An 18530-nucleotide genomic window follows, 5' to 3' on the forward strand; every position below is an offset into this window, starting at 1 on the left:
TTGGAAAAAAATGCGCATAATTGCCTTGTCTTGCAGTGTTTAAAAATACACAGTTTTTGTACGTATGATTGAGGAATTATGTTTATAATTTGTGTATAACTGATAAGCTGATTTAATTTGTATTTATTTAAAATATAGCCTACAGCATCTTGGTCTGTGAGTGACACCTGCATAGTCTGCATAGTCATATCCCTGCTTGGTAAAGAAAAATATGATTTATTTATACAGATCGAGTAGGCCCTATAGCTAATTTAGAATTATGTTCCTTTTCCATGATACAAACAAAACTATTTTTCTCACAGTCAAAATACATTATGGATAACAATGACCTCTGCTGGTCGTTTTTGCCAATTGCACATTTTTGTACAAATGAGTGTGTATACTAGGTCTGTCTTGAAAAGAGAAGATTGTTTTGAAAAGCCTATACAGTGTAAGCCATTTTCATACAAAATAACTTGCTTTAAAAACGATTTGACATACAGAATTTCCCCCACAGACATAGTTCTCAAAAGGCAGAGGCATATTAAACAGCTCCAAGCCTCTAGAGGGGGTCTGATCAAGCCGATGACGTTATTGTTTTTGAGTGTGTGACTGCGTTTCGTTCGACGGTCCGACGGACAGGTAAAATGGCGGCCGAAAACAGTGCAGAATCTCAAGATGAGAAAGAAATTCTTTTAGAGAAAGACGCCGCACAAGAAAGCGGGACGCTTACGGAAAACACAAACTCCCCAAAATCCAAGTTGACGCTGTATCACTGGACGCAGTCTTTCAATTCTCAGAAGGTGAGCGTTATCGCAGTTTCAGCACCATGGTCAGTGGACAGCTCCTCTCAAGGGTAGAACGCTAGAACTATAGAAGCACCGAAAGACACTCAATTTATCACCATTATGCAATCGAGAGAACATTAATGCATGTCTTCCTTTTTATAACTCATTTGACTAAATATTATCAAGAAAATGAGTTTAACAATTGGCTGTCCTAGCCTGTCTAGCCTAGGCTACTCAAGATTAGCATTTCATTTCGCCAGTGTCCTTTGGCCCCACACACCAATAGTGTTGGAAATGCTCACCAAATCTTGCATTTTGTACACACTTTTAAGCTGTAAAGCAACATCATCGTTGTTTAACATGAGTAACTGAGATAGTGCAAACAGACGATGGGTGGATGCGTGGTTTGTGGGGATATTTTGAGCATGAACAGAATATACTTATAATTTAGACCCAGAACCGTTCCAAATTCAATGCAAGTGGTGACTGGCAATACCTGTTTAAATGCCTCGGATGGATGAGAATCACAATCAGGGCTCGAAATAGCGACCATTTTGGTCGCAAATGCGCCTGAATTTTAACCTTTGCGACCTAAAAATATATTTGGGAGCACCAGTGCTACTACAAATAATTACTGTGGTGCGCCTGGCTACAACGATCAATTCTCGAAAAACGGGCGCTCTGAGCCGCAGCCGCTCTATCCAACTCCACTGCAGACTCCTGTCTGCTAGCTGCACTAGCACTTGATGCTAACAAACCAACGTGTGTAGTTAACTACTCTTTGACACAACGGTACGGGACAACGTTGAGCGCTGCATCGCTCACATTCCAGAGCGCCTCGGCTCGCAACTTCACTATGTGTCAGAAAGTACATTATTTCAAGGCAGCGATTCAGAAAAGACCGGAGCGGTACGCTACGGACTCTGTGATTGTAATTTGTAAAAGAGGAGGAGGCGGACCGGCGTGTGTGTGTGTGTGTGCGTGTGTGTGCGCTCGCGCGCTTGCAAGAGAGAGAGAGAGGGAATGAGAGAGAGGTAGGGAATGCGAGAGAGGGAGGGAGAGAGAATAGCAGACTTGTAAGTGTTTCTACCTGGTTTCTACATAGCAGCAGTATTGCTACTTTTACTTAAGTATAACATTAGAGTAATTTTCCAGCACTGAAGTGGTAGGCATAGTGAGTAGGCATAGCTATAAATACCATGTTTTACATAGAAATTATTTTATATTAGAAATTCTAATTATATGATCTAAATAGGCTATGAAGGTGAAAAACACAAAACAAAGAAAAAGAAAACGGGTGATGTGACTGGCCGGAATCAGTGTAGACTAGAGGGTCCTCAACTGGAGATGTTTGATGCCTCGGCCTCTTTGAAGAGATGGATGGATGAGGGACAGAAAGTCTGGACACTACATTTTAAATTCTGGCATGTATTTTTATACTTTAGTCATTTTATGTTATTTGTAAACCACACGTTATATTATTGTTTTTATGAATGTAAAAAATCGATTACATATTAGTGCTCCTTAGATTTTGGTGGGTGCTCCTAATTTTTTTCTGGTGCTCCTTAATTTTGAAATTGGGAGCACCAGTGCTACCAAGTAAAAAAGTTAATTTCGAGCCCTGACAATATTTTGGATTCAGGAAAGTTGAAAATGCTCCTTCTTCCAGTGTTGATCTGGACACTGAGGAAGGTATATAGAAAACAGGTTTAATAAAACAAAAATATTTATGTGTATAATATGGTACATGTACAGTATACAGATACTCGGATAGTGTATGTGAAAGCAGGATATTTAGAATGTTAGCATCATATGCAGGTGTGTACAAAAGGTAAAGCATTGGTAAAAATCAATAGATAATCAAAAGATAATCATGTATAGGGCCACTGAGGATTTTACTGTGCATCGCAGGTTCGTCTTGCCATAGCGGAGAAAGGCTTGCGCTGTGAGGAGTACGACGTGAGCTTGCCCCTGAGCGAACACAACGAGCCTTGGTTCATGCGTCTGAATCCTGCCGGAGAGGTTCCTGTCCTGGCCCACGATGACAACGTCATCTGCGATCCCACACAGATCATGGACTACTTGGAGCACAACTTCAGAGACGGTGCGTCTGATAGGAACTTCACAGCCTCACACAGTAGCTCCTGTTGAGACCCAAACACTCTTACTCAATAGTGTATAATACTAGACCGGGTGAACTTCACAGGGCATTATATCGTTATTTCTTTTCTTTTTTTTTTAAATATATTTTTTATCCCACGACTTCGTAACCCATTTTTCACCCCTGTGTCAATCATCTAATGTGATCCTGGGCTCTACACACCCTCCACCAACCTAGTCCCCATATATGGGGGACAAGGGGAGAGCAACGGACTTGAACTCATGCTTCCTTCATGCCTGAGTGTCCAAGTTGCTCCTTTACACCTGACAGGGGGGAGTTTCCCTGGTTGGACGTAGTGTAGTCCGTGAAATAGTGGATTAATCCGATATGATTAATCAGCAATGATACTCTAAAATCATAATAAAATGACTCTGGAATATTCAAGCTATTTCAGCGCATCACATCAAAAACGTCTCTCTGTCGGACGTGAGTTGTTGGACCGCTTGAATAAATGAAATGTAATAGAATTCCCTTTTGCATAAGCAACATTCAGATATACAGTAAATCATGAACCAAATAAACTGCTCCAACAAAATAGATTGTACTATCAAAAGGAGTGTTTATTAATATCGATTACTGGTTACAATGACATAAAAACCTCATAGCAATGAGCGAACACGTCATATGGATTAAAGAAGGCTACAGTAAGCAGCACAAGAATGGAAAAGAGGGTAGGAGGAGGAGAGTAACGCCTCACAAAGAGAGAGAGGGCGTGTAGGCTTGGTGGGTAGAGTGGCATGAAGGCCTCAGTGTATCATAGTCTATAAAGAGAGCTCTTCTTTACAACTAGACTATATTATACGCCTAAGGTCCCTATCAAACCAAATGTCGTTTTGAGGCTAGATGTTCAATCAGTCCGACCCACCTGATTGTAAATATCAGCCTTCCACGGCGGTCCTCAAGCGTTCTGCATTGCCAGGAAAAGTTCACTTGGTCCAGATGCAGCGCGCGAGAATTTACTTTTCTTCTTAAGTTAAAGTGTAACAAGTCATCACTGTCTCAGAGTAAAACTCGCATTAAACTGGTATATTAACAAGGACTGCTCTTAAGTCCTATAATCGCCGTTTAGACTAGGCGGTTGTCCTCAGGCCGGCTGCCTGTCTGTTGTCCTGCGCGTAGGCCAGCTGGGTGCTGCCTGCCGGTTGGAGTGGCCTCTCCGGAGAGCTACTGCGTAAAAGCGCAATCGACTGCATGTACTCGGGCCAGCCGTGCGTTGATTCGATCTGCTCGCAGAGCTTCGCTAGAAAAGAGCCATCCGAGTAAAAGCTTAGCCAGCCGGTGATGTGGCGACCTGCTCCTTAGAGCTATCGCCGTGAAAGAGCATTCATAGGCGGCTATCCTGTTCGGACCCACTGCATGCGCATGGGCTAGTTGGGGTTGGTGCGACCACTCTCCAGAGCTATCGCAAAACAAGAGCCTCGTGTCTTAGTTGACACCATCATTATATTGGAAAGGGTGGCTGACTCTTAATTTTCTGTCTTTCCCAAAACTGGTTTAAACTGGTTCTTAAGCTGCTGACTTAAAGAAAACAGTTAGCAGTTCTTCATTAACAGTTTTTACCACACGGGGAAAACATCCTGTGGTCATTATTCATTCTTATCTCCGTTGACCATCTCGCCTTACACTCTTACACTCCTCTGAGTGCTAACACTGCAGATGCGCGCGTCGCGCACACACACACACGCACATACACACACACACACACACAATGCACACAAATGTCCACACTCAGCGTGCATGTCTGTTGGTGTTTGCGCTAGTTGCATGTGCCATGTGGCAGAGGGTCTCCCTGTTAGGGTCAGCATTTGGTCAAAAAGTCAACCTTGTGGTCACTTCAGATAGCGTGACAAATTGTCCGGTCTGGGTTTTGTCATAACCTGTACTCAGCAGGAAAACGGGTTTTTGGTGTTATGTCATCCTTTCATTGTTCAGCACAAATTGTGCCTTGTCAATTAACACCCCCCTCCTCACGCTACAGTAGCGCGTGAAAGGAACACGTTATTCCAACCAGTTCCTTTCCCCTCCATCAGGCGCCCCGGCTGGCCAGGGGGAGGTAGTTTAGTGACCAGGATTACTGCATGTTTTTTGTGAGGGTACCTACCCTAGGGGACACGGGGAGAACCTGCAAACTCCACACAGTTATTTAGTAGTTATTTATTTTCTTATGTTTTATATTGTTTCTTCCACCACGCAGGCACGCACGCACAATTGGAAGTTTGTGAACCCTAGGATTAGCAGTTAATTTGAAGGTGATGGATTTTCAATCACACAAACAGTTGGTTTGACAAGGCAGATAGGCTACTGGCAAAATGGGGCTGAACAGTAGCAGGTAAACCTACAAAGGGAATACAGATGCGACACCAAACAATGACCCGACAAGGACTGGCAGGGGAACAAGACTAATATCCGCATAAGGGATGATTACACATTACATACAGCTGGGGAAGACGTGAACATAACCATGAAAACTACAACATGAACATAACATAATTCCCAGAGAACCTTTTAGGACTTGTGTGACAATCTAATGATGTTTTAGGTCATATTTATGCAGAAATATAGACAATTTTAAAGGGTTCACAAACTTTCAAGCACCCCTGTGTAATGTCTGTGCATTGTTTTGTGTATTTAATGTGCATTGCTTCCATGTCGTTTATTTTACATTTTTCAACATTTAATTTATTTTTAATTTATTTTTTAATTTCCCTCGGTTTTCATTGATCCACACGGTAGCCACTGAATGTTCTGAGAGGCAGCCTCCCAGTTGGATAAAGAGGAGAGAGATTCCGGTAAGATTGACTCTTTACGCTGCTGAGAAGCAGTGTGTGACTGTGACAGAACATTTACTGTTATGGTGATTGGTGACCACTCAAACATTTTCATGTCAAGGACCCCTAAATTGATGTATTTGGCCGTGAACCCTCATCTGAAAATGTTTTTGCCAGGGACAAACATAGCAGGTGTATACAAGCTCACAGTGCGGCATGAAGTGACACGATGTGAGCTTGTACAGTATATCTGCTATATTTTAATAGCCCATTTGGTTCCATTTGTGCACTCTCAGAGTTAAGTGACACTGTAAATTTTACAGTGCAGATTGTTGACCCCAGAGATAACCAATTGTACACTCCCGGAGTTACAGACTGATGGGTCCATTTGAACCGTTGTTAGTCCCCGGACCATCGCGCACGTTAAGAAACAGCAGATTAAGACCATTAAACACATCTTCCATTGGCCAGTCTTGCTGATTCCTGTAGCATTTACGAGGTCACCTCGGGTCCGCTCCTTTGTCAAGAAAGAAAGCCTTGTTGCGGCAAGGCTGTAGGGAAACTAAACCGACACCATGTTGTTCCCTCTGGTTCTTTCCCATGCCTCGGGTTTCTCCAGACGACACTCCTAAGTTGATCCCCGACGAGGGTAGTATGTACTACGCCCGGGTGCAGCACTACAGAGAGCTGCTGGACTCGCTGCAGATGGACGCCTACACCCACGGCTGCATCCTCCACCCAGAGATCACAGTGGACTCCCACATACCGGCCTACGCCACCACGCGCATACGCTGTAAGATGCATGTGTAGAAATACACTACAGCATATAAAGGCTCAAGGTGTTTTTTTTTTTGAGGGGCGCTCCTATGACCAGCTTTGTGTGTCTTATGTGTGTCTTGAATGTGATGATGTATGATGATAAGAGTGCCCCTCACTTCACACAAGTGTGATTTGTTACGGCTTGGTCTATCTGTCTGGGAAAAAAATTGCAAACCCAATTTCTTGTGCACAACAGTAGACTAATGTAGAACCCCATTGTCCCAAGTCTGGGCATGAGCCGCCTATAAGGAAGTGAATGTCGGTTGAATCGGGCTGTGACTGGCTCACACTGGACACATTAGGTTAAGTCAGAGTTCCATGTGAAGCCATGCTGTTATTGCACCCAGTCTTGTGTATTTTCACATGTCCAACAATACAACAGACATTCTTGTACTCTAGTAGAATTCAGATTTTTACTGAGAATCATAACCGACTTGATATTAAATAAGTAATCTCTACAGAAACAAACTTTAACACTAAATAATAGTTTATTGATTCAATCTTGTGTTTTGTATGTGACAGCACAGATTGGAAGCACAGAATCTGAGCTTAAGAGACTGGCAGCGGAGAACCCGGAGCTCAAAGATGCTTACATAGCAAAACAGAGGCGTTTGAAAGTAAGTCATCGTTCAAGTCAATGGAGTGTGAAGTGCAATGTTTACCTTTTGATTCTTCATAAAAAATAGCTGTCCAGGCAGAACCGTTGTTTGCCATGAGTGACTCAGTGTCTCGCACTCCCTCCAAGACCGGCTCTCTTTGAAGTCCTGTGTGCAGTGCTGGGCAGAGGGAAAGTAAATCTGAAAGAAAGAGCACATTATTTCAGTCTGTTGACATGAGCAAATAAATTATGGCCATTTATGGTTTACTGCTCCCCACAAAAAAGGTTGTGTATTCATATGTGTAGTTCGCTAATAGCTCTCTAATAGCTTACCCATCATTCAGCACACACATGGCAACAGACTGCAGCAGACAAATACAATTCTGAAAATAATTTGTATTTCAAACATCAGATTACATTACATCATAGTGTACACAAGTGTTCACTTTAGAGCGAGACATTAAAGTAGACAACCAAAAGAGGTTAAAGTAACATACTTTTAACATACATGTGACATCATGTTCCTTCAGTCCAAGCTGTTTGACCATGACAACATGAAGTTCCTGAAGAAGCTGCTGGATGAGCTGGAGGGTGTGATGGATCAGGTGGAGACAGAGCTTCAGAGGAGAGTGGAGGAGACACCAGGTTAGTCAGCCACTTAGCATTATGGCTAGTAGTAGTATAGGCTTATTGTCTCCACCAGGCCGAAGGCATGGGGAGAGAGTATGTTTTGCCCTGTGTGTGTCCGTGTGTGTGTCATGTGATCAACACGGATCTGCACCATATGCCATCCTGATTGGCAAAGATTGGAACAAACAAACAAACAAAAAACATGTTTATAGTACTCCTAAACATTCCTATCCTCCTGGTGGAGACCTGTGCCCAGAAGGGCACTTTTTCTAGTTGTTGCTATTAATTCATAATAAAAAAAAATCTGATGCTAGATTAAGTGGAGATTGTTGTAAACTGAAACAGGGCATTGCAGTATTTTAAATACAGCCTAATAAAATCACTGTGCTTGAATATTCACTTTCACCATATTTTAGAAAGTCGCTTTAGTTGAATACGGTATTTATCTATATTTTTCTTTATTTTTGGATGTGTTTCACTGCATTGATGCATATATTATGCTTTATATTATGCTTGTTTGCTGATTGTGCTCAAGCAATCAGTAGCAGCCTAGCATGGTTATCCCTGTCTTTCGTCATCAGCAATCATTATCAGACAGAACAATATATTGTAGAGAAAGTTGTGTTTCTCCGTTACCACATGATGCAAAAACGTGACATACATAATTAGCTCTAATTGACCGCTAATTCGTGATTCAAACGTCATCTTTTTCTATATATCCGCAACCAAGCAACCAGCTGGTCTGTATAATTATTTTTTATATACCTTGGTTTGTTGCATGGGTGTAAAACTTTTACAAATGAGCACTAGATGGCAACAATGTGCTTCTTGCTGAATCTACAACAACAGGCATTAGTGGCTGTCACCACCACCTAGGCTGCATTAACCCCTTAAGTGGTTTGATGCAAATTTGCAACAATTAAGCGTCCAAAAGGGGATTTTCAAAAACAGAATAAGGGCACGGTCACACCGCACTTCTATTCTACCTATGAGGCTGGAGTCTGCAGTGCATTTCAATGGGAATGGAGCGGATTTCTGCCAAAAATTCCCATTGAAATTGGCAGAATCTGCCGTCATAGGTAGATTAAAAGTGCGGTGTGACCTGTTGTTCTGAGCTGTGTTTTGACAATTGGCTCTTTTCAACTACAATGAAACAGAACCTTCTATAAACTCAAACCTTCTGGTCCTAGAACCTGTGACGTTCTGTGATGTTATTTAGTTTTTATTTAAGTTTCCACTATAACAAGAACCACCTGAAGGACAGGACTCCCCTGTCAGTATGTCATTAAACAATTAATAAAAAAATAGCAGATCTACAAGCATTTTGTATATCAAGTATACATTCTGAGTTCTGAGTTCCCAGAACCTTGGTTAGTACTACCTCCAGAGCATGGCCCAAATGAGGTTCTGAGAACCTTGTCCGACACCGAGAAGGGTAGCACATGGAAACAAATCCACTTCGAGTGGATATGGATTGGAAACAAATCCAGAACCTGTCAAATACGTTTCACGTACTGTAGTTCTTGCGGTAGAAAAAGATCCAATTGTATAATCCCATTGAATCAGTTCTTCCTGTGTTCCGGCGGTCTTCCTGCAGAGGAGGGCAGTCAGGCCTGGCTGTGCGGTGACTTCTTCAGCATGGCCGACGTGTCTCTCGCCGTCACCTTGCACCGCCTCAAGTTCCTCGGCCTCTCCCGCCGCTGCTGGGGCGACGGCCTCCGCGGCAACCTGGAGACGTACTACGAGCGCGTGGTGGAGCGGCCGGCCTTCCGCAGGGTGCTGGGCCACGTCAACAACATCCTGATCTCGGCCGTCCTGCCCGTGGCGCTCCGCGTGGCCAGGAAGAACGCGCCGACCATCTTCGGCACGACCCTGTTGATCGGCGTCCTCGGAGGGGCCACGTACCTCGCCTTCCTCTACCTGAAGAAGAGGATGATCTTCACTAGCTGAGGTAGTGTTGTTGTGAGGACACAACAGGTTGCGTTGGACGCGTTAGCGATCGGCCAAAGAGAGATACATACTGTATGAGGGAGAGAGAGTTACAATATATAAGTTTGTATAACCTGACATGATCACTTAAGTAACTGAAACATTTACATTTACGTATTATCACAGTGAAAACTGTCTTTACTGTGATGCTGGGTTGCACAAAAAAGCACTTTTAGTCATCTTCTATTAAGTCTCATTTTGCTCAGTAATGTACCTATGCATCTCAATGTCTTATTTGCATGTTATGGATAGAATCCCATGCACAAATTGTATATGGGATGCTATTCCAATAATACAGCAAATATAACTTATAACCAATGCCATAATGCTTTGTTTGCCTACAAGTCTGCCAGCGCTGTGCATCTGTTCAGTAATAAATCAAAGCTATACTAAATCTTATGTCAAAGCTTTTCATGTAATTGTTATGGCCCTCCACTATTACTGCACCTGTACTTGTGTGGCATGATTGATGATATTGTTTGATAGAGATTGTCCCAATATTTGGTCTGAATGAACCCATGAGCTGTTTCAATCCCCTTTAGGCTACATCATCTTCATTCCATATGTACTCTGAAATTAAACAGCTCTCAAACATTTTTCCTTTTTAATACATTCCATTTGTTAGACTGCCTGTCTGTGCACTGTGCAGAACACTTGGATGGCATCCAAAATCCACAACACAAAGACATTTATTAAAATGTGCGTTTATCATACCTACAATACAACTGTTTAACTTGTTAAATGTTTTATCAAAACATCCAAAGACTGCTAATCATGAATCCTACCACCTGTCCTGGACCCAAGTCAATATCCACAGTCAGAGTCCACAACACACCCCGTTGACATTAAACATACCTGGGCCCGGGTTCTTCAAACCCTTCAGGGACTGTGTTAATTCACCTGAGCTCAACCTCACACTAAGCAGACATTATGGGTTTAGACCTTTCAACAAAGTCTGGCCTTTGTTTTCAGTGTCTTGAGGTCTGGCTTGTGTAGCTTGTCAGAGAAATCCCCCACACGTGCAAAATCTATATACACTGCAGTATGCGTGATGATCTGTCAAATGGAACCTGAGTGCATTACATTATGTTGTCATTGGAAAAGTATACTGTTGCAATATGGCAACAGGCAACCCCACAGGGATCGTCCAATTACATTATTGCAGATCGGGAAAGAAACTCATTACAAGCATCTGTTACTGTAATTGAGTGCTTTTAATTTTTTTAATACATTCTAAAATAAAAAGCTAGATAGCTTTGAAACTATTTTCCCCTCATAAGGCAACCTTTGAGAAGTCTTTCTGATAAAGAAAAGATGGTCGCCACTTTGGAGAGCATCAGTGAATTGCGGTTGCTAGGACATATTTATATTGAAATGGTTACGGTGATGGCCCTTTTACTGTGACCATAATTTATAATATACTTTAATACTTTTGTACATTTACTTGAGTTGTTTTCAAGATGCAATATCTTCTAATACAGTGAGTAAGACAGTAAGTAACAGCACTTGTACTTGAGTAGGATATTGTAATATTCTTTTCACCTGCCTACATATAGTCATAAATCATAACAGGATAGAGTTTCTTAATTTTACGATATGCCTGCAAAAAACACAATGAGTATTATGGCTACACTAAAAACAAGCGTGCCAGTTCACACAAATATAGCATGTAATTATTGCAGTTTTCTGATTAATCCTTGGCTCACTATTATACCACAGAACATTAATGGAGCACCACTTCAGAGATCCCCACAAAAGAGATATTGTGCAAAGAGAACCTTGATTGACACAAGTAAAGCAAATATGCACCGAGTCCGAAGCCAATAAAAACACTGTTCAATTCCTCTGTGTCCACGGCGGGATGTAGATGTTGCACGTTAGAAGCATTTCAAAAGCAATATTTATCATTTACATTCTGCAGGATCTCATTACAAAGAGGGGAAAATGGAAAACACCCCTTCACCCATCAACTGAATAACATTGTCCTTGGCTAAAAACCTTACTGGGTCTCCAAAGTCTGATATCCTTCAAGCCAACTGAACACAGATGTCTATGTGAGCTACTCCTCTTAACCACCGGGTGGTAGTGTTTCATCAAGGAACACACTTTCCTTTTGGTTCCTCTAAAATCTGTCAATCAGATGGGATCTGTAAAGCAATGGCTCTTAAAGTGAGGTCCAGAGAGGGGGTTCCAGGGCGTCCCCTGCCAAATGTGTTAATCAGTTTAACCACATTAACCCTGGCTAGTACGTATTGTGCTTGTAGATCTGCCATTTAAAATAAAAATCTTGAAATAATGGAAAACAAGAACACAGTGGTGTAAAGTAACTAAGTACTAAGTATGTACATAAGAATAAGTAGCCTACTTTAAGGTATTTGTACTTTACTAGATTATATACATTACCAATACTTTTACTTCTACTTCACTACATCTCGGATCAAAATATTGTACTTTTACTCCACTACATTTATTTGAAAACTTTAGTTACTAGTTACTTTGTAGATTGATTAATAAAACATACTGTACATTAACAACTTTAGCCCTATATAATGCACATTTCAGCTATTAAGATTTTTAGGCATTTTATACTTGAAAACTTTATATTTTAAAACTTGTGAAATGGGACATTCTGCACAATGAGTACTTTCTACTTTTAGTACTTAAAGTACATTTTAATGCCGATACTTTTACTCAAGTAAATTTTAAATTCCCGACTTAATACTTGTAACAGAGTATTTCTATATTGCAGTATTGATACTTTTTCTTAAGTAAGACATTTGAGTAGTTTTCCCACCACTGCATGAGCATAAATCTTAGGTCCCTGGCACAAGATATATTCAGATGGAAGTCTGTGGCCAAATACATATTTTTTGGGGGGTCCTTGCTTGACATGAACAAGATTGATAACCACTGCTAAAGGCCAATAAAAGCAAATTTACAAAAATAACAAGGATCAGTTATTTTCATCAAGCCTTGCGCTTAAGCCTTGCGACTAAGTATAAATTTGTCTTAAACAGGTCATATAATCTTCAATGAGGTATTAAATGTAAAGGTATTACAGTACATAGCAGGTGCTGGTAAATGGAGAGACAGCGAACTCCGGAGAAATGGGTTTGTAAAACATCTATATGATTCATAAAACACACACATGTGTATGTGCAGAGTGGCTACATCGCAGCACATATAAAATAAATTACGTACTTTACATTGCTGCAATAATCCAGATAAATGCTGTTTTATGAGTGTGTGCGTGTGAGTGTGCGTGCGTGAGTGTGTGAATACGTGTGTGCACTGCTATATATTATAGCTGCAATGATGGCCAACATCAATTCAGCCAGCTGACAAAATAAACCTCACGCTGGAGCTGCACATGGTCACCTATGGTTCAATTGATTGGAGCTGACATCTCGCTATTCAGTTGTTTAAAATCCAACAGGTGGCTCACGATAATTGGGCAAATCTCTCCACGTCTGGCCTGCAGTGAAGTGAATTCCACTTCAGCTGCAGACTAAGTAGTATCTCACAGCATCAGGGATGTGGTGTGTGTGTGTGCACCTTATATGACGGACTATCAGTCAGACTACCCACCACCACATCCTCCACAGGATATGTTCTGTCAACGACTGCAAGGCCTCTACGCACACCAAGGCGAACACACACACACACACACACACACACACACACACACACCAGGTTTTATTCACTTTGCATTGTGCCAAGCGTCAACACCAAAATAGATTCATTTTTCCTGTCTTGTTTCCCGGAGCTGTCCAATTCGTGCCTACTCCATGGACTTGAAGCCTTGATTTGCCTCGCCTCTGTCTGAATCCGCAATGAGAGAACGACTATAGTGGCTCTCAAAGTGGGGTTTAGGGAACCTCAGGGTTCCTTAATGGGTTTCCAAATGGACCCTTACAGGTCTGTAACTTCTGTGAGTGTACGAATGGAACCAAATGGACCCTCACCCTCAATGGACCCTCAAATGGTCCTTGAAATTAAAACGTTTGAGAACAACACTGGCACATACTTCTAGACCCGGAGAGACACAGGTCACCACTGACGTCATGGATGATGTGGGTCTAGAATTCACTCACCACAGTTCCAAAGCTCTTGCTTTGGTACAGTATGGGGCATCTTAGCTGCTGCACATGTTGTATGCCAGCAAGTGGATTATTTGTACTCCCATTGAGAGTGTCTTTAAACCCCCTCAAGTGTATGTTAGAGATGGCGACTGGCATGCTGACAGACCGCTAACAAAGAACTGCATGTAGCCTCTCTGCTGCCATTCAAATAAACAAACCCAACTCTGTGTCTACAGGCATCCATCTCCATCACCCAGTGTTGGGATGGTTACTGGAATGTCTATCCATTACAAATGACTGATTACCCTCCTAATAAGTAATTTATTTTTATTTATTTTTGTGGGGCACCAGCCCATCCTATGCCCGGCTTTGTGTGTCTGTGTGTACCACGGAAATTATTTGATTGGCTGATGATTTATGATGATAAGATTTTGTATCAGCTTTGAGAAATGTAAGATATTTGTTAGCATTTCTGCATGTAATTGGGGTGCACACATCCCTGGGTATCACCTACAGTAGTTGTACGTTTGTAACTGATTATATGTTTGTTTTAGAATGTATTGAAGTAACTCCATTACATTAACATTGCACACACGTTGTATGACTCTCGGCCTGACTATAAGTAAATATTTTTTTACTTCTCAAGATCAAGAAACACACACTTTCTCTGTCATCCATGCTGGTCTTTCACTGTCTCTGTCTTCTGAATACAGTCCTTCTGTCTATCTTTCCAGTGGAGACTTGTTCCAGCTGTCTCAGAGAGAAGGGTCTGGGTGGAGTAGGGACTAGTGCAGGTGCCTGTGGTGTGTGCGTGCGTGTATACGTGCGTGTGTGCATGCGTCACGGTGCATGCGTGCATGTAGGCGGGCATGTGGAAGGAGACACGGAATGGAAACCCCCAGCAGACAGACCAAATAGACATACAGTATATATAGGGAGGTACCCACAGGCAGACAGCAAGAGGTGTGGTCCAGTGGCGTGGACAATATTGGCCTCAAGAGATGGAAACTTGATGCTTAAAGATGCAATCCAGACTGAAGGGGTCATGGACATGGCTGACCTGAAGAATGACAGGTTTGACAAATCTTGGAAATGGTGAGTGGAGAGAATGAGAGTGAGAGAGAGTCATTCCTGATTTACCAGTATACTTGGTTGCATGCTGTGTCTCGCACTGAAAATAGCTGATCTACAAGCTCACAACAACACGTCACACTGCGACTCTGCGACACATTATGAGCTTGTAGATCAACTATTTTCAGTGAGCATCAAACTATTATTCCTGGCTGTAGGAGGCCGGAAGTACTAAAATGTCCCGCTTGGATTTGGCAATTGATCGATTGCTGCACATTCTACTGAAGAATTCACAGCCCTGTCCTTTCCATCAAAAGCTGCACTGCTATTAGTGTTGTGCTTTAAGATAATATCTTAAATCTTTCTTCATATTATGAAGAAACGAAATGCAGGATTAATTCCATAATAATACTACTCTATAGCAGTTTTATTCAAAACGGTGGTAAATGGTGCATTTATATAGCACCTTTATCCAAGGCACTTGTGCATTACATTCACCCATTCATACACCGATGGAGGAGGAAACCATGCAAGACACCAACCTGCATATCGGGAGCAATTACTATTCCATACTACATAATGGAATAAAGTTACAACCTATCCTGACCTAGATCCTCATGATTACCTACATGTAACAACTATGTGATTATTCTCATGTCAGTGTCCATGTTTCATTGTGAGTCGTGCAGTCTTCTGAACTACTAGTATGGACATGGAAGGCCGTGGTACACTACACGGCCCGGGCTGTGGAGCGTGGCAGGTGGAGCTGGGAGTGATGACGGTGTGCGACCCGAGGGTGTGTTGGATGAGACTAGAGCAGAGCAAACAGAGGCCCACGCAGCAGTAGTGGAGAACTCACCCCCGCACCGCTCCCTGCGCTCGAGGTGGCTCTGGTCCCGGTGGCTGAGTGGGTGGTGGGAGCATGGAAACTTCCACAGCGGTTCACACACATCTCCTCGAGCCTCTGAGGAAGGAGTGTAGAGAGAGAGAGTGAGAGAGGGAAACTGGAGAAGGTGTAGATTTGGGTTGGAAAGATGGAAGGATAGGTTCAGAGGCGGATTTAGCCAATTCAACGGTTTCAAATTAAATGGGCCCTGAGCCACCAGGGGGCCCCCTTTACTTGGGCAGTGTCTTTTTGCGAACAGTGGACTGCTCAAGTAAAGCACATTCTGCCCATCATCAACTCATCATTATGTCCTATATAGAGCTCCAAAGTCTGACGTCAATTATCTCTAGAGGGTTCGTTGTTTGTGTATTTCTACATTTGTAATATAATCCCCATCTTAGATCGCCTCATGTAAGAACTGCAAAAATCATTCCGGCGGTTTCACTCATACGGATATGAAGAATCAACTAACTGCGACAAAACTCTAATGTTACTGCTGCCGAATTAGTTACATTTTCGCTAGAAACAAATATGAGTGACTGACTGTCATAAACGATACAGCGACACCTCTCCGACAATATCCCAGAGTAGTTAATTTAATTTTGGACCACAATTCTTATATGAGACGATTTTAAGATGACCAATGTTATTCTCCATAGAGAAATTACTTCCGCAAACCAGAGAATGAGCGAGGACTTCGGCACAAGCCAGTTTGTTTACATTATGGCATGGCAATTTGCATATCGACAAAACAGAGCCACTGGCGTGGTGATGCAATTGCCATGGCTCTTCACACCATTATCTCACACCTGTATGAGGGGACTACTTCTCAGCATGGGCCAGATTGTCAATGATGACGACGAGTCTGTCTATACTACAGGGACAAGGTCAGATCACTGTCACACTGGTGTCACTTTCAGTGTCAGCGTCAACAAGAACAAGGAGCTAATCTTGGTCTATAGGAGCAGAGAGCATGCCCCATTGCCGCAGTCAACGTTACACAACAGTATAAAAATCAAAATACCCAAGTACAGTAAAAGTACCTCAAATTTGAGTACAGTACTTAGTTGCTTTCCACCACTGCAAATGGTAAACGATTAATTACCCACACACTTAATGCCACCCTCTACACTAAGTGACGCATTGTGAACTTGTATATCTGCCAATTTTTGTTTAATGCTATTAATTATGTTCCCACCCAGAATAAGGATGCTGGGCTTCAAGTGGTTAAACATCCCCCGTTTGGCTGGAACTCTGCTGGATCAGCAAGGCAGTTCTTCTGTCACCACTGACTCGGATAAGCATTGCTGTTACATAACATCTCCGGGCCCACTGACGGCTGAAGCCAATGACGTCAATGTCAGTCCTCCCTCTGTCATATCTCACTCATTCTTCTTCCTCTAATGGTCACAGTGACCCACTGGCTCCATCTGAGCTGTTCTGAGAAGAACTCCCCTGGGTTTTTCCAGAAAGCAGCTGTCTTGTCCTTCGTCTGTGCCTTTTAGAGAGTGTATGTTTGTGTGCGTGTATGTTTGTGTGCGTGTATGTTTGTGTGCGTGTATGTTTGTGTGCGTGCGTGCGTGCGTGCATGTGTGTGTGCGTGCGTGCGTGTGTGTGCATGTGTGTGCACATACTACACAGTGTTTGCTGAGTCGACTCGAGGTAGGATCTTTGCTGTTGACACTACTGTTAAATGACCCCCCGCTGGCTCACCCTTCACAGCTTTATGATGAAAACCTGTGCCTCTGTCCATCTCTGCGTGTGCTCCTCAAATATTTAAACTGGGCCCACATAAACATGGCTGCAACCAGAGAGACGACACTCAATGCCTGCTTGGAGTGAAACCTGCAACATTGTAAATCTCTGCTCAATTGGGCCAGATGTGGCCAAGGCAAGCATACCGACTCATTTTTATTCTCCTAATGAATGCTGTGTGTTTGATATAGGCCTGCCATTACCATGCCATATTAAGCAGTGCTGATGTCTGTGGGGATCTAGCACTGATCTTTTTTCACTTTTCTCAGCTCTCTGTGTTTGACTAAGCCCTATAATGACTGTGATATTACATACATTTCATGTATTGCACACATACGACATTCTCTGTCAGCGAAAGGCCCTAAATGATTGCTGTATGAAAACTTCCTTTGGGAGCACAAATGTATGGGGCACACAATCACAATGCACCTGTCAATTGTGTGCCCCATATAATACGTTTGTGCTTCTCAAAGGACGTTTTCCTATGTTCAGTCCAGCAGTCATTTTGGGTCCATCCCTGTCGAGGGCAGAGAATGTCCGTGTGCAGCTTGTGTAAAAGTGGATACATTTTTACTAAACACAAGTTTTCTGCCTGAACTTTCAAATGGATATGAAACTAGAGGACAATATTGGTCTCCAAGTTTTAGGCATTATTGGGTGAGTACCATCAATCATTTTATGCCTTCGAGTTCAGGCTGCTAACCGGGTGGTGTATTTAGAATACATGAAAGGTATGTAATATGTGGTGTCTCGCTAGTTAACCACCGCCCAACAGGTAAGAGCGCCTCCGGAGAGCAAGCGAGGCAGAGAGAAAGAAGACTGCATCACAGACTGGGCAGGATTGTGGAAGGAAGATATGTCCCATGTCATCTCCTTGATCAGCTGGAATGCGCGTCACCTGTGTTCACCTGCCCAGCTTGAGTAATCTACTATATAATGCACCACGTCTCTGCGTACTTGTGTACGTGTGTGTGTGGGTACGTGTGAGTACGGTTCTAATGCAT

The 18530-nt window shown here is 42.6% G+C and overlaps 1 protein-coding gene across 1 annotated transcript; it reads left to right on the forward strand.

The window, feature by feature from the left end:
* Window positions 1-626: 626 nt before the first annotated feature.
* Window positions 627-9859, forward strand: gdap1 (ganglioside induced differentiation associated protein 1; the record flags this gene model as incomplete). The annotated part of the gene is made up of 6 exons (XM_080793467.1): window positions 627-782; window positions 2679-2871; window positions 6316-6489; window positions 7038-7132; window positions 7644-7758; window positions 9341-9859. 6 exons carry the CDS (start codon window positions 627-629, stop codon window positions 9691-9693), a joined length of 1086 nt encoding a protein of 361 aa, XP_080649593.1. The 3' UTR covers window positions 9694-9859.
* Between the last annotated feature and the right edge of the window lie 8671 nt (window positions 9860-18530).

This window comes from Protomyctophum bolini, assembly GCF_963924005.1.
Source record: "Protomyctophum bolini genome assembly, chromosome: 21".
Taxonomy (NCBI): domain Eukaryota; kingdom Metazoa; phylum Chordata; class Actinopteri; order Myctophiformes; family Myctophidae; genus Protomyctophum; species Protomyctophum bolini.